We start from the raw sequence: 22,901 nt of genomic DNA, 5'->3' as shown, positions 1-22,901 counted from the left end.
TCTTAAACCCCACTGTTGATGGGAGTGGAGTTGCAACCAAGGTAACCTCAGCACACTAGGCACGGTGGATCTGATACCTTCAGATGAAAGAATCTGACGTGACAGGTGGTGGGGCAAGCTAGAGCTGCCGGGAAATCTAACCCCATCAGCGATCTGTTCACTGAGTCTAATGAGACCAAGTGACAATGACCACTGGCAGCACCTGCCTGTCCTTCCCCTGCCTCCTGAACACACCCCCTTTGGAAGGCATCACGGGGCCTCCCCGGGGCCCCAGCCCACTGAGAGTCAATGTTCTCTGGGTCATCAATGGCCCTTTTTCTCCATTGATGATCAAAGTGAGTGGAGTATTATTGTCCTTTCCCACGAGATCTGAGAGTTTCATGGTTGGACGGAAAAGAGTCCTGTGTCCCAGTCATAGCTGTGCTCTGTGACTTCATGCCCCCATGTTCCTTATAAGCTGCAAAGGGCATGGGGGCTGGGTGGGAATGATGCTGCATTAAATGACCTGTAAGCCTCTGTCCAGCCTCTAACAGTCTACAAACTTTTCACTTTGGTCGAATTTACTTATATCCCTTTGTTGTATGCCAGTCTGCCTTAAATTAAGTTTGGAAGTCACACTTACAGGTTAATCATTACTACATAAAAACACTGAAAAACCTATTAGCTTAAAATAGCAATAACTATTACCTTTCACAATTTGATCTTGACTGTTACAGATACCATAAAGGATAACATTACAGATATTTCAATTATTAAAAGGACAGTATGGAGGTTCCTCAAAAAACTAAAAATAGAACTACCATATGATCTATGAACTTCTTGAGACTAATTTCTAAGGTTTATTATTAGGATGATAATAATAGTCACAGTTTCTTCTGGGTTTACTATGGACTTGGCACAATGCAATGGGATTTCCATGGATTATAATGAAAGGTTTGGAGAAGCAAAAGAACTCACTCAGGATCACACAGCACGTGAGTAGAAGAGTCAGGAGCTGAACCCCACTTGCTTGATCCCAAAGCCCGTGTCAGGAACCACCTTGCAAAACTGTCCAGTCTCACTGCTTACCATCTCCACCTCGGTACACGGAATAAGGGTGGAGGAGTGGGAGCAGACCATCTAAAGGGTAATCATACTGACCAAGGCTACTTGAGAGAGAATTATCATTTTATAGATGCTGAAGCCTCCCTTTTAAAGCCCTCAGCTGACATGCAGAACGGCTGTCAGCATTTCAGCAGAAACAGCTAGCAGTTTACACTGATTAAAGTCACCTTACATGTAAGTTGGCTAGGAGTGAAAAGTACAAAGTATAGTGACTCAGTGACAAACGTGGTCTGGAAATACAAATGACCATGGCCACTGAATCCCACCGCTCTGCTTAACTGATTTAATCAAGCTGCTTGTGAAACTAGACCTAACTTCTTTATCATACAATTTAGAGGAATGATTATATAAGCCTTGCATCATTAGTTAGTGTGTGGCCTCTTACCATGGGAAGTTTCCATTGTCACCCAATCCATGTGTAGAACAGAATATCTTGATGCCCCTAGTTTTAGCACTTCTTTTCTTTCCCCATCTGTTACCATTGTTCTTCCACTCTCCATTGCCCAGGGCATAAGGGCTCCATGGAAGAAGAAAACAGCCCGACAAAAATAATTACAGACAGGTGTTAGGGACTCTAATCCCATTTACAATTTTCAGTTTAAAAAAAGATTTCAGGTATATGACAGTCCTTGGTACAAAGGAAGAGACTATCATCACCCATGGTTTGTCAGTTAATCAAATACATTTATGAAAGCTAAAAATAATAATGATGATACACATCTTTCTTTACTATTTTATTTAAAATTGTAAAAGAGAAAAAATGAATTTTCTTTTACCACATTTTTCTTTTGACCTTGGATCTACTGTTTCTTTCTTTTGTAAACCACTGTAATCTATTGTTTATGATTTCCAATGCTGGTTTCTTTGAAGTGCAGTCAGAACTTGAAATGGAGCAATTTGACTCTAGAGCTACTTCCAGCTGGTGATCTTTGCTGCTCTGCCCAGGGTTCCATATTGGTGACATGAGGCAAGCAGCCATATCCTGACTAAAAGATGTCATTTTTTGAGGTTGACATTCACAAGTACATCAGAAACAACCTACCTCCAACCAATTGTACACATTATCTTAATAGCTGTACAGTACATTCTTGAAATCTGCTTTTCCCTGGATGACAAGACTACGGTTGAGTCACTCAGGAAATTATTGAAGAGAACAAAAAGTGTTGAGAACAGAGGGGGAAAAAAAAACCTTTCAATATGAAACATCATGGGTGAAGAACTGGGGCTGAGTGGGAGTTTCTCAAAATGGTGTTGAGTGGGAAAGTTTTGTGTATTCTGAAGCCATTTCACATTTCAAGAATCCCTACAGACAAAGAAGTTATGTATTCCAGTGATATAGAATTTTATTTTAAAACAGGTTGAATATATTTTAGTTGGTGTGTGTGTGTGTGTGTGTGTGTCTGTCTTCCTAATCTGGGCTAATATATTAAATAAGAAATCTTAGTTTTTAGTTAGATATAGGAAAAACACAACTCTCTGAAATTCTTCTGTGAAGATGCTAGAAATCTCAAAATGCCATACCCTGCTCCATTCAGAGAAAGACTAGGATGTAAGAATAGGAAAGCGCAGGAAGAAATACTGCAAAATGCAACCCTGTAGGGGTTCTTCTACACGCGGGATGGGAGAAAGGCATGGGGGATGCTATAGATTCTGGCAGGAGCTGCTGGAAACTTCTGAAAATGAAAGATAGAACCCATAGGGAGTCATCTGAAACAAATATGCAATGGGAGGAAACTCCAAAATCCTGAACACTAAAAAGAGAAATGGAGTGGGGACCAAAAGGAGGGGGATATCAGAGGACAATGGCTCTGGAAAGCAAAGTGGAGTGGGATTGTCAGTACTCAGTGGCTGGCAGCGATCAGAACCCAACCCACTGGGTAAAGATGTCATTGCATTGTAAGTCACACAGGAGTGGCTTTGGAGGGAATATTGTTTCCAGAATTCTCGGGCTCAAAGCCCAGAGCCAAGCAGGAGAACAATACAAATAATTAAGGGACTGGTGGAATTAACTTACAGGGAATTCTTTCTGCTTTTCTTTACCTGGTGAGCTCAAGTGTAGTATTCATTTCACATCAGATAGGTCTATTATCAGGGAACTGTATCCTATTCTGGCAAAAGATGATCTAGTAGATTTTTTCCATTCCCAACTTTGAGGATGTAACAAATTATGTATAGCTTGGGAAAGTGATGCACTGGGTCTGCTGCGTCAGAGGCATATTTAAAAATATCTAAGATGAATGCATCTCAAGGACGGAAAAAATGCTAGAGAATGTGTTACAAAAGAAAAATAAAAGCCCACTTCCTTTACACTTATGCAGAATCTATATAAAGAAGGAAGTCCAACCTTATATATATCAACCCAAGGTCATTGATTTCTGTGTTTATTTACTCTTTCATAAAAATGTAGCTCATATTCCAAACTCATTTTGAGTAGTAAATACGATGCTCGATTTGCAGATGGAAAAATCAAATCATTGAGAAGGTTTTTTGTTTGTGTTCAAACAGAGCAGGACACTGAAAGAAATGGGAACATGACACAATTCTCCCACCGATGGAATAAAAACAGAGCTAGAGGTCTATACATTTCTATGAAATTAAAATTATAAGGAATTTTCCTATGGCTCTAATTTAGTCTATAATTTGTCACTCAGATATCACCGCCCTACAATTATATTAATGAATCATCTCTAATCATTTACAAAGCACTCTGTCGACATTCCCTTTGTGTGTATGTTAACAACTGGATACTTGTCATGTTCATAGGCTGCTGTGGATCTCTGTCAATATTTCCTGTCAAAAAACCCATTTAGGTTCCTGGTTTTTTGAGTGACGCCTTAAAGATGAAAAAGCATCAAGCCAGTTAATTAATGGCTCATTTTTCAGTGTTCTTTTGACACCTATTCTAGAATTATCCATTTGTGTGCCCCTTTTCCAAGGCCATTCTCAAGATGTGAGTTTGCAGTTTTAGAGCCGGTTTAGAGAAAGTGAGAGTGGTTAGAGTTAACTTTGGTCAAGTGAAAAGAGCTCTTTGGAGAGGAGTTTGATAGAGTGAAAAAGTCTGTCCCTAAGGTCAGGGAATGTGGATCTGGAATCTTGGCTTTTCTTTGAATTGTTTGAGTGACACTGAGTATGTCACCTAACCTCTGTGAGGCTCAGTTTCTTTGTGAATAAAATGAAGATGACAGCCTGAACCTCAGAAGTTTGTGGTAAGGATGAAAGTGTGGCGACAACCTAGGCTAAATCTTGGGGTTTGGGGTGAACATGGCAGTTGGTGGAGGTGGGGGGAGAGGCAGTCACTGTTCCACAATATCACCACCAGGTTAAGGTGAAAGTTAGTCCCAACCCAACTCTGCCACTTTGTTAACACATATTTGTTAGCAAACAAGCAGAAACCATCTGCAGAGTCTGTCTGTGAGCTGGATGAAGCCTCACCTCTTGTCCCTTTAAGTGCTCTGGGTGACTGCCAGTTTGCATAAAAGATTCCTGTGGGGATTCTGTTGCCCCAGGCTGGCAGCTGTAAGCTGGAATTCCTCATTATCAATGGCTGGAGACAGGCCCATCTGGGGATCATCCTTCTGAGCTCTGAATCTGAAGATGCCAAGCTATAGGCATCAGATTCTTACACTCTGTTCAGCAGTGTGGGAAAGTTCTCGCAAATATTTTAACCCCTCTACATATCTTAACCTCCTCCACCTTCATCAAGAGAAGCCATTTCTAACATTCATTTCATTATCTCACCTATTTTTTCTGCAAACATTAAAGTCTCAGGCATTGGTGGAGATGAGGCTAACAGAAAACACTTGAAGCAGCAGTCTGAAGAATGCGGTCTTAGTGATATTTTATCACCTAACCACCCCAGGAAGATGAACTCCCAGTTAGAGCAATGGAGTTCCCTACAACTGCAGTTTAAATCAATCTGTGTATATAAAATATCACACTGTCTATGCTAAAGTGGTTAAAAGTAAATTACAGACATCTTAACCATGGGCAGAGTGAACACTTTAAATGTACATCAACACTCATCCACTGAAGGATGATCTCTTTCAATGGTTGTCAGATTGGGCCCCAAGTTCCTTGGAACTGCTCATGGCCCAGGGCTTGGGGGAAGGAGGTGGGATCTGGGCGCCCCATCACCTTGGCCAGAGCAGGTCCATCTCCACTGAGTCTGCATTTTAGATAGTCTCACCATGCTTTTCTTAAAAGAAGGTTTCCATGAACAAGAGGTTTGAAAAGTGGCTCAGACAGTAAAGCGTCTGCCTACAATGCGAGAGACCCAGGTTCAATCCCTGGGTTGGGAAGATCTCCTGAGGAAGGAAATGGCAACCCACTCCAGTACTCTTGCCTGGAAAATCCCATGGACGGAGGAGCCTGGTGGGCTACAGTCCACCGGGTTGAAAGAGTTGGACATGACTGAACGACTTCACTTTCTTTCACTATCAATGAAGCCTAATATTCATATTAAACAAATGGGAAAGATGTGACTCAGAGCAGTTGTCACTTTTCCAAGCAGAGAGTAGCTGTAGCCACTCCTAGCAGTGAGCTCTTTTTTACTACCATAGGCCACCCATGGACCATGGAGAGGCCACATGCATTGCTAAAATCAACCTTTGAGCAAGAAAAGGTGGCATTTCCTGACCATGTGCTTTACTAAATGCATTATCCTGGATGATTTTTACATGTTCCGTTACTGAAAACCACAACCTACCGTAGAGTATACACACTTGATTAAATGGGTTAGCTTACTAATCTTATATTTCAGAAACAATATGCTAACTTGAACTTCCTATTAGGAATATGCCCTCTGTAGATGCTTAATAAATGGGTAAGGATGGTGGTGATCTAATTAAACTTTTAGCCAGTTAACTTTTTTCCAAATAACCCCTATATCAACTTTTCCCCTGTTTCACCCAAACTATAGTAATGGAAAGTTATTGGTTCAATATATATCATTCGCAGTGAGTCTTGTTTACATTGTTTTGATCTTATTTCAGGACCATAATGATATTTCAACCAATCTAAGACACTGTCTATTGTAAAACACCAGTATTTTATGTCTTGCTAAGAAATAAAACCAATGCACCTATTAAAAATTAAGATACCATTGCCTGTAAGGCACTCTGATTTCAGAGATATTAAAAGAGGTGCATTTTGGAATTCATGAAGTATGCTACCATATTTGCCACCATATAAGACATACTTTCCCCCTTGTCTTATGCTCCCCCTCCTCCCTCTTAAGGTCACCCGATGTTTCCAGTAATCAGAGAAATAGCATAGAAGGCTCAGCCTTAGTATTTGCAAAATGCTTCCCTCTAAAATTGTGTTGTGATTATATTTGAACATATTTGATACATACTGACTCCAAATATTTCTTGGCATGTTTTTGCCCTAGGAAAGGTGATGGACCTCCCTGGATATGTACCACAAACACTTTTAATCTGTTTCTTTTCTGTGGGATCATCCTTATTCTAGTAGGGAAGAAAGTTGTAAAGCCTCTATGTGGAAAAAGTCACACAGAACAGAATACAGATCCTCCATGTTGCATGAACATGGACATTGGATACTTTCTGTGTCTTGAGTTAAACATTTCCCTGGCAACAGAACTCATATCAGGTAGTTTCAAATACCACACTTCCTAATGACTCTGTTTGCTGTGGTACCAAAATTGTCTAAATTGAATCATAAGGTAACAAAATATTTTGGTCCCTTTGCTCAGGCATCATTTTCATTCATAACATCAAAGTGCAACTTCAATTTTTCAAGCCCACATATCCAATTACTCATAAGGCAACACTTTTATCTCAAGTGGAAAAAAATACATTCTGCCTTAAAGAAGAGTCTTAATGCTTGTTTTATATGAGTGATACTCCTGGGTAAAGATGTTTTTGGTCTACATTAAACATTCTTGCCTTTTGATAACAGATGAAATATGCACAAAATTCAAATTTACATATTCTTTTTCCCAAGTCTGAATTACTGAGTCATTTATTTTCCTTACATAATTTAATGTTTAGCATATTTAGTGTGTTCTAGAAGGTATTTTATTTTTACTAATGGATGGAAATTAGTATGTCATCTTGAAGGAGAAGAATCTATGAACTGTGATACCAATGAACTTGACTTTCCAGGACTTTCCTCATGATCCACACAGTGGTGTGTCAGGGAGAAGGTAAAAGAGTGTCAATTACAGAGACCTAAGGAAGTGTGAGAATAGCCATAGGACGTTATGGGAAGGAGGAGGTGGTTTAGGAGGTGTCATTGCCCTCCTCCTGTGGTAAATCTGAAGGCAGCTGAAGGAGGACTAAGGTGTGGGATGGTTTGTGCAAATGCCATTGCCTCCTCTCCTAGAATTATGTGTTCCTTCCTCATCCCAGAGAGCAGAAAATATTAAGCACCACAGGAGGGCAACAGCCAGAACAAACTGTCTTCCAATTCTTTCAGCCAGTAGGGAGCTATGAAATCACTGCACAGACCTAAGGATGAGTACCACAAATGTGGAATAAATGGAAGTCAAATTATCCTTTGCATATTTTTGTACTGTCATTATAGCAATTTTCTGGAGGTGAAAAGCTTTAAAGATGTACTTTTCAGATTTGTTTTGCCTGACAATGATTACCGTCTCAGAATGTTATTGCCGTTTCTTATTTCTCTTAAGCGAAATCTTCCCTGCTTTCTCTTTTAGGCAAATATCAATATCCCAATGGGAGCCTTTCGGCCAGGAGCTGGGCAACCCCCCAGAAGAAAAGAATGTACTCCGGAAATGGAGGAGGTGAGGAAAATTGAGCTGGCAACTCAGTACCATCTTTCTCCTCCAATATCCTGACTAGCCAGGGCCCAGGGGCAAGGCGAGGGCCACTTTCCAGGAGGAGGAGGAGTCCGCCACTGAAACACACTGCCCCTCACTTCCCTTCAGCTGACTCTAAGTGCCTGGCCCAGGTACTTGAAGATGCTGAGTTTGGCATCTAGTTTATTTATTCATTGTGTATGTCAGCTTGTGTGTCTGCTTGTGTGTGTGTGTGTGTCTGTGTATGTGTATATGTAGGGGGAAGTGGAACCTCTCAGATGCTCTTGGTTCAGTAGTAGTCACGAGCTTGGTAAGTTTTCACTCCAAAGCTTTTACTGAATTGAGCAGGATACACTTAGTACAGCTTCTGATGAGCGATGAACCCCAATGGGAATGCAGGTAATAAGCACATTAAATTACTTGTGGATTCAAACAGAAAGCCCCAATCCCTGGATACTTCCTTTGAAAAAAGAAATTTGCAAAGGAGTCTATCAATTTCTGTACTTCCCCCCCCCTCCAATTCTTTACCTTTCCTCCAAATTCAAATACGCAGTCTTCTAAAATGGAGGCTAAAATGCATCATGGGTACAAATAATAGAGAATAGTTCCCCATCCAAATGTTTATATCTTTCCTCAATTGTGACTCTACTGATGAAACTTGGAAGGTCTGAGTCTGAAAAAAAGTTAAGGTCTTGGAGCAATAAATAAAGTCACAGAACACTGAAAACTGTATTTTATTTTTTAAAAAATGAAAAGACTTCTTTAAACTTTTGTAGGTGACCTTTTTAGTATTTGGTCCAAAAGAATCAGCATTTCAAAATTTCTTAATAAAACTTTGGTTATCCTGCATTTAACCTTTTTCTTTCTCATAAATAATTACTGATGTGGTCCTAAGTTAGTGGTTCCAGCCCCCTATAAAGAGAAAGATAATTTTTGAAAGGAGATAGAATCTTTGAGTGACATCACTAAGTTCTGGAATTTCAGTCACCCTTGATGAGTAACATTTTGAACATAAAAGCTGAAAAAATCCAGCCCTACTCTGATTTAATGGTAGATAATTTCGAGCTCTGCTGCTGCTAATGCTTATGATTGTGAACTCTCCTTTTGAACCTCTGTTTGCAAAATACGATCCCCCGCATTTCTCCAAGGGTCTCTGAGGAAAGAGTCAGTGATACAATGGATATGGCATAACCTAGCAGGTATTCAGTAAATGACTGTTCACTGACTGGCTGAATTATCCAATTTTTATGAAGGACTCCTGGGCCTATTATTTTGCATGTTGTAAGAAAATAGCCCAGGGAGGTGGAAGGGAGGGTAGAAAGGCATTCTTCCCACATCTCCATTCATCCGTTTTTCTTAATTTCTTAATTAATTCGGTTTTCTTCCTGTGCTTCCTCCTAAGCTGTGTCTGTCACTGTGTCTGGCGATCAGTTGTAAGGTAGCTTGACTCTCTTTTCTCACTAAATTGACTGATATGACTGTTTTGGAGGCTTGCCCCTCATCTTCCTCTGTGGTAGACATGGCCCTCACTCCTTTACAGCTGGTACTCTCTCCACATGAGTGTCCCAGTTAGGAAATCTGCTTTTACTCTTGCCTTGTATCCAGTCTGATGGTTCCAGCACATTCCGAAATAGCTAAAGCCTGATAACAGCCTGGGTTGTGAAAACCTATTTTATGACCAACCATATAAACAAATGACCAACTGACATGCTTTGTGGGATAGAGGGAGCGAGGTATCCACAGAGATCCGGAGACCCCAGGAATGTTTCCTGAGTTGAGCTACATCTTTTTCGTGGGGCTCATGGATCGGGAGGCTGGCGAAGGGTGGTATCCCTTATTGTAAGAGCTTGTGGGATCTTCGGGAGGGGTGGTATCTGGGCTGAACATTGGAGTAAGGGTCTCATGAAAACAGTATTGCAGGGGAACAGTTAGGTGCTTGGCTTGGCTACAAGGCCCGAGCCACCTTTTGTCACATAGTTTGAATGGGATGATGGAATCTGAATTCAACTAGCCTGTACAGCCCCGCTTTTTCTACTACTATCCAGTTTAAAGCCTTGGAATTGCTCACTTTCTTAGATTTGGGATTCATTGCCTAGCTTTGCATTAAGATAACTACTGTCTAAAGTCGAGGGCATAATATACTATCCCTGAACAGAACAGGCCACCTCGGTCACAGCCAGGAACTCCCCCATCTCAATCCTGCCACCACCTCAGATGTAAAGAAGAGGAGGGACCCTAGCAGGAAGCCAGAGCTTGGCGTGTGCCTGACACAGAAGCTTTACAACCAGATCTTAAGAAGCTGGGCTGGTCTTTTGCCTAAGACAATGCAGCTGCTTGATTAAAGTGATCTGAAGGATACTGACAAGCCCCTACTCTGTCTCCCAAATCTTACTTTTGACTCAAATTCCATCATTATCAAGCCACAAAGTAGCATATTGGGATTTTCTGTTCATTATTTCCCCCTCCACCTGGTCTCTTTACAAGATGCAGACACACTATTGAATTCTGGTCTCACTACTTTCTAGCTGTGAGGCCATGGGCAAGTTTCTTACCCCTCCCCCCAGTCTTGTGCCTCAGTTTCCTCAACTGCAGAGCAGGGATAATAATGGTTGTGGATTGAAGATTGACGTGAGGCTTCAATGTGTTAGTAGTGTGCTTGCCGTTATTATTCGGTCTTCAGTGGTTGAGCGTAATGAGCACATCCGACTGTAGTGTTGTACAGAAGAGAATTTAGGGGAAAACTCAGTTAGGGCATCTGGCAGTAAAGAGGAAGAGGAAGGTGAGATAGCTGGAAGATGGTTCATCATTTTGCTTGATTTTACAAATACTCTGTTACCCCCAAAAGGGACATTTCTGTTTGACAATAGCCATTCCTGAAACTGGGACTGGCATGGAGGTTGATAAGCTGTCTCTCAAGTTTTATCTAAAACCAAAGAATGTCTTCCATGTTCTTTCTCAATTCAAATATCTACTTACGAAAGAAAAGAGAGCGTACTCAGCCAAATGGCGCCATCTGGACCCTGCCTGTTCATGCCTTAATGTATTATAATTCTTATGATAACAAATTCATAGAAAAAAATGGAATCTGACTCGCATTATTTTTTAAAAGATGAGAGAAGATTCAACTTCCACTACTAACCCCTTCCTGAGTCAGTGTCTTAAAACCTACTTCTTAAATATATCCACTTATAACTTTCCATTGTTTGTGAGCCTACCAAATCAAGAGCTAAAAGTTTTACCTTGATAAATAAAAATCACAGTGCACTGAGGTTTTAATAAATTTACAGGAAAATGCCTAATGTCCAATATTTTCATCCTTTAACTGTGTATGTTCACACAATAAATCTTTGCACCCAGACACATAACTGAACACATCGGCTTTAGGTGTTAATTGTGGTAATATAGCACATTTTGAAATTAGAAAGTGTGACTCATCTGAGAACTTAACAGAAGGAATTAGAAATATTTTTCTCCTTCATGCTTCTGTATTAAGCTCTATCCACCTAACAACCATGGGAATGTTTATAAGTGAGGAGACATTTTTCATCTCACCACTACACATATATTTTCTAAAAAGAACACCTTACAGTCTTGTTAAAAAGTTCTTTTCAAAAGCCTAAGGAAGAAGGTTTCAGAATACCTTGTCCTCCAGGTGGAGCTTTAACAGTTTTATCTACTGCTTCTAAATCTGCATTTATAAATGATGGATGTGTGCAAAGGATACAAGGAAGCTGAGCCTATGGCTCTGTCCAAAGACTCGGGGAAACAACATTCTGCAGGTATTTACAAAGGTAGAGTTGATGTTGCATGACTCTATCATTTCGTATGGGTGAAACGTTAGCTATTTCATTAGCACTGTGCCAGAATCCAAAAAAATGACCAGAGGAAAAACCACTAGCCTATAGGAGAAGACAAGCACCTCACTATTTTATATTTCTACTCAGCCCTTTAAATAAACAATTTAAAAGCGTTTCTGTACATGCACCACGTAAGTGGCTGAAGTCTGGGAAGCTTTCTTCTCTTTCCCTTTAGGGTTCAGACCATTCGAGAACCAGATGTAGGAGCCCGATGGGGGCTAAAGTGCAGCATGGGCTTTACTACCCGAGTTACAGGACTGGCACACTTGTGGATCCGTGGCTGGCACACGTACGGCGCAGGGCTGGAACCTGAGACAAGCATGCACTTTCTTATTCTTTTCCCCATAACTGAACCGGTTCACTCAGTTGCTGGCCCAGCAGGTGGAGCTCTGCCAGGCTCACAGAGAGCCTGTGTTAGTCTGGTCCTCCAAGAAGCAGACCCAAAGAGGAGATTTGACGGGCAAAATATTTACTGGGGAAAACACTTGTCAGGAAACATGAGACGGTCGTGAGAAACTTGAGACCGTGATGCAGATGAAGATTCGTGGGGCGGAGAGTGGGGCTGAAGTGACCTAGGCAACAGTGCTGTTCTCAGGAAAATTCTCGAGTCCTTCCCAGAGGAGGCCCAGGTCTCCCAGAAGCAAGCCCGCCTTCGGATCCTATGACGCTCAGCAATTGGCCATGAGCAGCCGTGGGAAGTGTGACCTCAGCACGGTGATGGGCGGGTCTCAGGGCAAAGCAGCTGGGGCTGTCATTCAATTATCCTCCCTGCAGGAAACTGATCCGAGAGGCGTGCTCTCGTGGCTGCCACAGAGATCAAATGTTCCTCCAACACCTCCAGTCCAGGGCCCCGGAGACTAGGCACCTCACCGCTAGCAAATAGGAGGAAGGAGCTAACCAGCAACCACCTGCACTACTTGGTCGGGGTCCTAGGAGCGACGAGCAGCAATGGATCTTACTGCTTCACAGCCCCTGTTAATCTGTATGTTTGGTGTATGTACAAAGAGGCATAGATTTGTCACGATGGGACATTTTCGGGATTAATCAGCTAAACAGCTATCCACAAGTGTGCCTGTGAGCTTCTGTACCAGTAACTGGTGAAAGTGAACGTCACACAGTCGTGTCCAATTCTTCGCGACCCCATAGATTATACAGTCCATGGAATTCTCCAGGCCAGAATACTGGAGTGGGTAGTCTTTCCCTTCTCCAGGGGATCTTCCCATCCCAGGGATCGAGCCCAGGTCTCCCACATTGCAGGCTGATTCTTTACCAGCTGAGCCACAAGGGAAGCCCAAGAATACTGGAGTGGGTAGCCTATCCCTTCTCCAGTCAATCTTCCCAACCCAGGAATCGAACTGGGGTCTCCTGCATTGCTGGTGGATTCTTTACTAAGTGAGCTATCAGGGAAGCCCTACCAGTAGTTGGAGGAGCCACCAAAACAAGTATAGAATTTGCTCCTGATCTAAAGCCACAACAGAAAAACAGAAAATGTAAAATACTTTCCAAAGTAGGAGGGGAGAGCCCTCCTCTGCCACTGCATCCTCTCCCATCCAGATGTAAAGAGGTTTTGCTTATGTCAGTTTCAGTTTGTTTCTGTACCCCAGAAACATCATTGGAACAAAGGCTGGCAGCCAATGTGCCCCCCCCCCCAAAAAAAAAAACAGAAAACTCCTGGACCAAGTCATTGTTAGAGGTGACTGTGTACTAACAGTCTACAAACTCTGCCTTTCAAGCATCTTCTGATATTATGACGTGTGTGTGTGTGTGTGTGTGTGTGTGTGCCTGTATGCTCAGTGGCTCAGCTGTGTCTGACTCTTTGCGAACCTATGGATTGTAGCCCACCAGGCTCCTCTATCCATGAGATTCTCCAGGCAAGAATTACTGGAGTGGGTTGCCATTTCCTACTCCAAGGGATCTTCTGACCCAGTGACTGAATCTGAGTCTATTGTGTCTCCCGCATTGGCAGGTGGATTCTTCGCTGTCGCTCAGTTGCTCAGTCCTGTCTGACTCTTCACGAGCCCATGGACTGCAGCACACCGGGCTTTCTGTCCCTCAGCATCTCCCAGAGTTTGTGCAAGTTCACATACATTGAATTGGTGATGCCATCCAACCATCTCATCCTCTGTTGCCTTTTTTCCTTCTGCCTTCAATTTTCCCCAGCAAGGTGGTTTCTTTCCCACTAGATAAAATTTGGTTTTGTAAGACGCTTCTCTTGGAAACATAAATCCTTTTCACTAGTGGTAATTTTTATGAGTTATCAGACACTGTATCAGACACAGTACTCTCGTATTTTCTAAGTCATGGGGAAATTACTTGTGTTTTTCTTCCAGCTTTATTCCTCTATAAATTGCACGAGATCTTCTTGAAACTCTGAGGGGATCACAACAGCACAAGAAAAAGTCAGTCTGCTAGAATTACACTGATGTTATTTTTGCTTTAATTTTTTTCAGCTTCATGTCCATGACCCAGAGAGACCATATGTCTTCTTCAGTGAGCTAAATCTTTCTCTTTTTATTTTTTCTTTAGGGTGCTCCTCCCGCTTTGGAAGAGGAGAAGAAGCCAATTCCAGGAGCTAAGAAACTTCCAGGACCTGCGGTCAACCTATCGGAGATCCAGAACATTAAAAGTGAACTGAAGTATGTCCCCAAAGCTGAACAGTAGTTGGAAGAAAAAAGTGAGTGAAAACCTATTTCCTTTGTCTCAAAAAGACCACTATAAAAATGGTTTATGAAACCCTCCCACGGAAGAAATCTGGAATTCCAGAAGTGTTTACTAAGTATTGGCACTCTCACGTTAGACCAGTGCTTCTGGCACAAAGGTTTTCTGGTATGTAAACCAAGCTTTGAGGCCTGTCTTATTCCCAGACCAGTCAGACGGCCACTGAGGATGTTTGCCTGCCTTCCCTTTCCTAGTCACCTTCTTAGTGAGACAGTCCCGCACGTGATGATGGCAATGCTACTGTGTCTCACTGATGCTGACTTACCAGGGCATTTACAAGTAACTTCTGCTGATAAGGTTCCTTTATAGTGGAGAGAGAGGAGCTGTTTCAAGTCAAAAGAACAGAACAGTATCCAGTGTTTTCAGCATAGTTATATGAAAGAATAAAGGAGTGAGAACAAAACACAACAGATTCTATGACCATACAGTAAATCCAGGAACCTGGATGAGGAGAAAGTGACATAAGCAGGAACTGATCTGAAGCCATACACACTCGGTATTCACTACGACAGGATGAAATGAACTGATGACTGAGTGTCATTTTACTCAATACTGCTTCCATTGCCAAGCTGAGATAAAATATTCCAATATGTCTGGGATGAAGCAACAGAAGTTTCTTGTGAGAAAGCCCCCAGAAGTGAAACGAACTTTTGGTAATACTTATTATCATCACCCAACTAAGGCTGTTCAGTTAGACACGTGAATTTTTAATGCAAACTTTAAAGGGTTTTTTGCTTTTATGAAATTCTTGTCGACCTAAATTTAACCCCAGTTCCAGTTGCAGAAGAATTTGGTTTTGAAGATTCAAACGAATGTGTTTTAAAATTAGTTCAGAGAGGATCCTGCGGTGTTATTCAGTAGTGAGATTGATTCTGTAGCCTTGAATCTGTGGTTACGGTAATGGAGAACAATAGCAACTCAATAAAATATCAAAACCATACCACAATAGCCAGGATACATTTTTTTGTTACTTCATTATCTCAGAGAAGATTTAATGATTCTTCCCTCCTGAACAATTTCTAATAATGCAAAATCACTCAGAGAAGCCCACTTGTCTAGGAATATAAAAACTGAAACTGTCCAGGTAGTTGATCTGAATCCCTGATGAAGACAGTCACTGTTTTGAGCCAAGGAGTGATCTTTATTTTTGTAGGAGAGGTAGTAGGCTGTTTTGATTTTGACTCATCAATTCTTCTGCAAATCTGTCAGATTTTGAGACTTCCATGGTCATGGTTTATGGTCACGGAGGGAGAGGATTTCTTAACATTGATTGATTCGCTGGAATCATAAGAAGTAAATACCCTGGACCAGCCATCATCTAGCTCCTCACTGGTTGGATTTGATTTCCTCCTTTTTGGGCCACCCCTTCATCACCTACCCTCACTGTGTATTATTGTTCAGTGATTTAATCTAACAGGTCATTGTCTGAAAACTGAGTAAGTCCACAGTACCAAACTATGAGGGCTCCCAGGTGGCTCAGTGGTAAAGAATCTGCCTACCACTACAGGAGATAAGGGCTTGATCCTTAGGTCTGGAAGATCCCACAGAGAAGGAAATGGCAACCCACACTAGTATTCTTGCCTGGGAAACCCCATGGACAGAGGAGCCTGGTGGGCTACAGTTCATGGGGTCGCAAAGGGTTGGACACAACTCAGTAACTAAAACAACAACAGCCAAGCTATGAAAACCACAAGGCTCAAAGTCTAGGGTATAACTATTATAATATTCTAGACATAAGACAGAGGAGCACCTCCTTCTAGCTAAGATCAGCATTTCTTTTAAGTGAGATTTCAGACTCTTTCCATGTCCTGTGTCATGGCTAGAATTATTCATGAATATTGATTAAAAAAAACACTTAGGATAAGAATCATAAAGGCCAGTGACTAGCCATTTAGAGATCAGTAATCACAGCTTATGGCAAAGGACTTAGGGCCTGAACCTCCTCAGAAACCAGAACCAGGCAACAAAGGGACAACACATACTGAGTCAAGGCCAAGAAAGACAGGAGAATCCCAAATGGGGCCCTAACCCGCACTGGAACAGACTGGGGCAGGGGAAGGCAGATATTCATTTCTGTACATCTCAGGAGTTTCCTGGCTGCTATTCAAGGTGGCCAGAAAGCGATTTAAGCAAGCCTAGGAGTTAGATGAAGAGAAAGGAGCAGCAGCTATGCCTGAAAACCAAGGGCCCTCTCATGCTCACATGCCTGCTTGTTTGTTGCATGATCAGGAATCTCCAACCCCATGTCCACTGTCAAAAGCCACTGTCAGCCTTCTGTCTGTAGCTGAAGCAGATGCCACCTCAGACTTCACGAATAGGGGTCTGGGAACCTGGAGGATTGCTGAGGGCTGTTGTCCAATAGACTCTGTGTCCACTTCTGCTCCTTCCCAACCCTCAGATCAGACCACAGGAGCCCAGTAAAGAACCTCTGTAACTAGCTTCTGTACTGTGGGCACTTCATTCTGCTCTACAAGATCTATAGATGTCAAACTTGGTCAGTACTCTCAGGATACTTTTATTTTAATGGAAAGATAAATACAAAATACTTCAAAAGATAGGTAACAATTCAAGAATTAGATAGCCTCTCAGTGATTCAAGATATCCGGTGGCTTTATGACCCCCTATGACTAGTAGTCAGTAGAGCAAAGCGAGGTTATGACTCACGAGAGGGAGAGACTCACAATGATTTGGCATCAGGGACAACTGAAAGGAGGTGGTGGGAATGGAACGATTTAAACAGAGGCTCAGAGATAATTTCTTGAGTGTAGGGGTTGTCCAGAGCATCATTAGTGGGCCAGCCTGCTGAGACAAAAGAGTTCTTCTAGGGCAATACTTCTTAGACTTTCAGGGCAGAGCAAAACAAGGTCCTACAGCCCACCCACATCATCTCTTCTCTTTTTCCAGCAGTTAAAGAACTCAGTGATAACAAAGAATTAGAGAGGAACAAAATAAGTATCAAAGTAGCAGCAATGTAGCAATTAGGAAAAGAAAGATTAACAAAGATAAACCCTAAGAAGAGTTCTACAATTATGTTAATGAACACAAAGATAGCAGCAATTGAAAGCCCTGGGAGCCATGAAGCACTAGAAAGAAATTGTCCTTCTGAAGTGGCAGGAACTCCTCGTCTCTGTTGGACATTGTAGCATGGCCATGTGGTGTGCGACAGCCAGTTCTGATGACAGCAGACAAAACCAGGGTTTTAGAAAAATGCAAAATTTTAGTGATTCTTAATAACCCGCTTAGTTTTTGGCCATGCATATAACTGAAAGTCTATGGAATGAATCTCCATTTTCCTGTGAGAACTGAGAGAAAGAAAGAAAGAAAGTGAAGTCACTCAGTCGTGTCTGGCTCTTTGCGACCCCATGGGCTATAGCCCGCCAGGCTCCTCCATCCAGGGGATTCTCCAGGCAAGAATACTGCAGTGGGCTGCCATTCCCTTCTCTAGGGCATCTTCCCGACCCAGGGATCAAACTCTGGTCTCCCTCACTGTAGGCAGACTCTTTACCGTCTGAGCCACTTGGGAAGTTGGCCTGAACTGAGGGAAGCACTTGCATTTGGGAATCAGGGAGTCTTTCAAAGTCACCCAGCGGGCATCGAACCATACTTTAAGAAACACTGCTGTAGGGCAGTGAGTGGGAGTCAATTGGAATGATCTGTAACTCCTGCACACCCACGTGCAGCCCCGTGGTGTCAAGTTAGTCTCTATGCTGTACCCAACATTGACCAACCAGCCTTGATTCTAGAGTTTTGAAAAGAGCCATTATCATGCCCTGTTGGGGAGGCACGTCTTCTCCATTCAGCACTTTGTCCCAACTCTGGTATCACCTGTTTATGCTGTCACAATCCTTATCAAACTATTCATTTTATTTTTTTAAATCTTATTATGCTAGGATATAGCTTTTCAAAGGCCGGGGCACACTGGATACATCTTGAGCATACATGCCTCATTACTGGTGCCCTGACCACAGCAAGTCTGTAGAAATGTGTTCTTACAGACCTTCCAGGTCTGTGCACTCTCTGGGAGATTACTACTTAAAAGTAAGACTAACTTTTCTGTCAAGGACTGAACGTAATATTGTTGTCCACAATCAGTAAAGGTCTCAGAAATTTGACTTTAGTTTATTGATTATAATTTTATTCCTCTGGGAAACTGAAAAAAAATTAGGAAAAATGTCAAGATTGGCTCGTTTTCCTCAAAGGGGGAGAAAAATATGTAAATCCAGAAGAAAATAATTTAATTTTCAAGAGTTCTTTGTATTTATTTTTCAAAGAACATCTATGTCCAGATAAGACATATTCACCAACCAGTCATCCGGAAAGATGCCATCTCTGATGGAGGAGAACATAAGGCGTTCATTACTCCTAAATGTTAAGCATTACATATCACAATTATTCTTGCTGATTCAAAGGCTAATTCTGAGAGTGTTGGCAGAAGGGCAAATTGATGTACTCAGACACTTGATGAAGTGTGTTTAGCACCTAACAACAGACCCACAAAATACATGAAACAAAAACTAACAGAATTGAAGGGAGAAGTAGACAACTGAACAATAACAGCATGCAACTTCAGTACTCTACTTTCAACAATGGATAGAACAACTAGACAGAAGATCAACAAGGAAATTGTGTCAGTTTGTTTGGGCCGGTATATAAGAATACCATAGGCTGGGTGCTTTATAAACAATAGAAATTCATTTCTCACAGTTCTAGAGGGTGGGAAGTCAAAGATCAAGGCACAAGCAGATGTGGTATCTGGTGAGAAATTGCTTCCTGTTTCACAGATGGCCATCTCCCTGCGTTCTCACACAGTAGAAGGGGCAAGGAAGCTTTCTGTGGTTTCTTTCATAAGGGCACTAATTCCATTCATGAGGGCTCCACCCTCATGACTTTTTTCACCTCCCAAAGCCCCCACCTCCTAATATCATACAGTGGATTATGCTTCAAAATATGACTTTGGGGCAAGAGGACACAGACATTCAGTCTATAGCAGAAATAGAAGATGTGAGTAACGCTATAAACTAACTAGTGGAACACCCCCCTCAACATCAGAGTACATATTCTTTTCAGGCACACATATGGCATAATGTCCAGGACTTGTTTCATGTTAGGCCATAAAACAACTATCAGTAAATTTGAAAGGACTGAGATCATGGCAAATATGTTCTCAGACTACAGTGGAATGAAATTAGAAGTCAATAACAGAAGGAAATTTGGGACATTCACAAGGTGTACAACTTAAACAACACACTCTTAAATAACCAATGAGTCAAAGAAGAAATCACAAGAGAAATTAGAAAACACTTTGAGACAATTGATAATGAAAATAACAGACACCAAACTGTGGCATGCAGCAAAAGCAGTGTTTAGAGGAAATTAATAGCTGTTCAGTTCAGTTCAGTCGCTCAGTCATGTCTGACTGTTTGTGACCCCATGAACCGCAGTACATCAAGCCTCCTTGTCCATCACCAACTCCCAGAGTTTACCCAAACTCATGTCCATTGAGTCGGTAATGCCATCTAACCATCTCATCCTCTGTCGTCCTCTTCTCTTGCCTTCAATCTTTCCCAACATCAGGGTCTTTTCAAATGAGTCAGCTCTTCGAATCAGAGCTATTACATTTAATAGCTGTAAATGCCTACATTAAAAAAAGAACAAAGATCTCGATCCAGCAATACCACTTCTGGGCATACACACCGAGGAAACCAGATCTGAAAGAGACATGTGCACCCCAATGTTCATCGCAGCACTGTTTATAATAGCCAGGACATGGGAGCAACCTAGATGCCCATCAGCAGATGAATGGATAAGGAAGCTGTGGTACATATACACCATGGAATATTACTCAGCCGTTAAAAAGAATTCATTTGAATCAGTTCTATTGAGATGGATGAAACTGGAGCCCATTATACAGAGTGAAGTAAGCCAGAAAGATAAAGAACATTAAAGCATACTAACACATATATATGGAATTTAGAAAGATGGTAACGATAACCCTATATGCAAAACAGAAAAAGAGACACAGAAGTACAGAACAGACTTTTGAACTCTGTGGGAGAAGGTGAGGGTGGGATGTTTCAAAAGAACAGCATGTATATTATCTATGGTGAAACAGATCACCAGCCCAGGTGAGATGCATGAGACAAGTGCTCGGGCCTGGGGCACTGGGAAGACCCAGAGGAATCGGGTGGAGAGGGAGGTGGGAGGGGGGACCGGGATGGGGAATACGTGTAACTCTATGGCTGATTCATGTCAATGTATGACAAAACTCACTGCAATGTTGTGAAGTAATTAGCTTCCAACTAATTAAAAAAAAAAAAAGAACAAAGATCTCAAATTAATGACCAGCCAATCAAATCAATACTAGCAGCTCCATATTTGAGAACCATGCCCTTTATCATCTTAGAGTAAGCTTACCCCATATCAACATAAATGGCAGATTATTCAACTGATGTCTGAATGGAAATATCAGCCATTTCAAATGATAAAATGTAATACATTTAAAAAATCTATTTGTATAAACACTGTCACAACATAATAGAAGCTTGGAAATAAAAAGTACTCACCAAAAAAATTATCATTCAGCATAGTACTCACATTGATATCTTCCCTTCCAGTTTTCCCCCTGGGTTTACATAGGAGATACAATATAACTAAAGCTGCTAACAATATGGGATTTGGGGTAACTACCTTCTACTTTTGCAACTTTGAGCTCTGTGTCTCTATTTCCTGGTTTCATAAAAAGCAGAAAATGGCACCATCCTCATAGGGTTTAGGATTAGGGAGATGTGAAGGATTAGGAAGGTGTATTTTAAAAAGCATATCCAGACACAGCAACTGGGATGGGGTAATTATACATAAATGGGAACTAGTTTTCCTTCAATTTTTTTTCTCAAGTAGCATCATTCATAGCATATGTATGGTTTTGAATCTTTTCCCACTTCACATTTTCTCAAAAGAATGTTTTTCCAGTTTTACTGAGAAAAAATTGACATACATCACTGGCCAAGTTTAAGGCATACATCTTTATGGTTTGATTTACATATATTGCAAAATGATATAGAAATAGGCTCAGCTCACATTATCTCATACAGATATGATGAAAATAAAGAAGACAAAAAAAAAAACCATTTTTTCTCCTTGTGATGAGACCTCACAATTTACTCTCTTAACAACTTTCCTAAATACCATACAGCACTGTTAATTATCGTCATCATGTTGTATGTTATATCTCTAGTATTTATTGGGTTTGCCAAAAACGTTGTCCAGGTTTTTTCATAAGACGTTACAGAAAAATCCAAATGAAAATTTTGGCCGGTCCAATATTTATCTTATAGCCGATAATTTGTACCTTTGGCCACCTTCCTCTAATTATTCCTTCCACCTTCTGCCTCTGGTAACAACATGTCTGACCTCTTTTTCTATGAGAATGTATGTTTTAGGTTCTACATATAAGTGAGATTGTATAGTATCTGTCTTTTTCTATCATAAAAATATTTTGTGGTGCTTGTAGCTTTTGGAATTAAGATGATTTATTTTTCATAGTCTGACTTAATCATGGTTTCATAACCTTTTTCCTCTGCCAGAAGACAGAGGACTGATTTATTGTTTTACATAGAATGATACTTAAAACAAAAACAAAAACAAACCTAACAACTTCTCCAAATGTCTTCTCTGTGGTTTGCTGGAAATTTTTTGTCCTCAATTTTGAAATGTTCCCTGCTTTGACCCAATTACAGATGCTCTATTCACTTTGTTTGAAGGAAATAGTTTTATGCTGAGATTTTTCACTCTCTAGTGGAGCCACATTTCTTTTGATTTGTGATGCTCTTTTTTTTTTTTCCTGCTCCCCAATTGCTTAGGATAAAGATGAGTTTGCAATGGTTCCAAACTGCAAAGTTTTATTCATTTGTTAAACTGCCTGGTAAAGCTTTTGTTCTAGACCCTGTTACAGCCTGTGTGGGTGTAAAGTACTCTTGAGGGTGAACGTGAGGAGCCTTTGAGCTGATCGTGACAGTTGCTTTAAGAGCCTCTCTACAGCAAACACACAGAAGCTACCTGGATGGTTTTCTATTAAAACAGAGATCTGGAAAGCCTAATGTGTGGATTCTCGGGAGGGATTTGGAATTGGTGAAAACAGATCTGAGCCCTGAGATCTGGCACATCTGCTCTGGCCAGCTCGCTAGAAGGCAGAGGTGACTCAGGACCCAATTTTGTAGACCCTTGTAATCTGGCATGTAGATTTCCTTGGGCTAAAGGACAGTTACCACTGGCACTTGCCCTACTCCCAGTGCAATGGAACTCATTACTCTATCTCCAGTGGTTCTGAGGATAGAGAGCAGCGTCTAGAGAGAGTCTGATTGGTCACAACTTCAGAGAGGTATGGGCTGCCACTGTCATCTAGTGGGGACATGCCAGGGATGCTGGCCAATGTTCCACGATGC

General features: G+C 41.4%; 1 protein-coding gene across 1 annotated transcript in view; it reads left to right on the top strand.

Annotated features, from left to right (window-relative positions):
• The window catches only part of SMPX (small muscle protein X-linked), a 50,912-nt gene that overhangs the window by 7,614 nt on the left and 20,397 nt on the right, over positions 1-22,901 (top strand). The window contains exons 3-4 of the mRNA XM_065916502.1: positions 7,784-7,870; positions 14,269-14,416. Of these exons, the coding sequence (XP_065772574.1) occupies positions 7,784-7,870; positions 14,269-14,403 (222 nt within the window). The 3' untranslated portion in view covers positions 14,404-14,416. The remainder of the gene's footprint in view (positions 1-7,783; positions 7,871-14,268; positions 14,417-22,901) is intronic.

Source organism: Muntiacus reevesi, chromosome X (genome assembly GCF_963930625.1).
Source record: "Muntiacus reevesi chromosome X, mMunRee1.1, whole genome shotgun sequence".
Taxonomy (NCBI): Eukaryota; Metazoa; Chordata; class Mammalia; order Artiodactyla; family Cervidae; genus Muntiacus; species Muntiacus reevesi.
The sequence above is the reverse complement of the archived record's forward strand: the minus strand, read 5'-3'. Positions and strand labels throughout refer to the sequence as shown.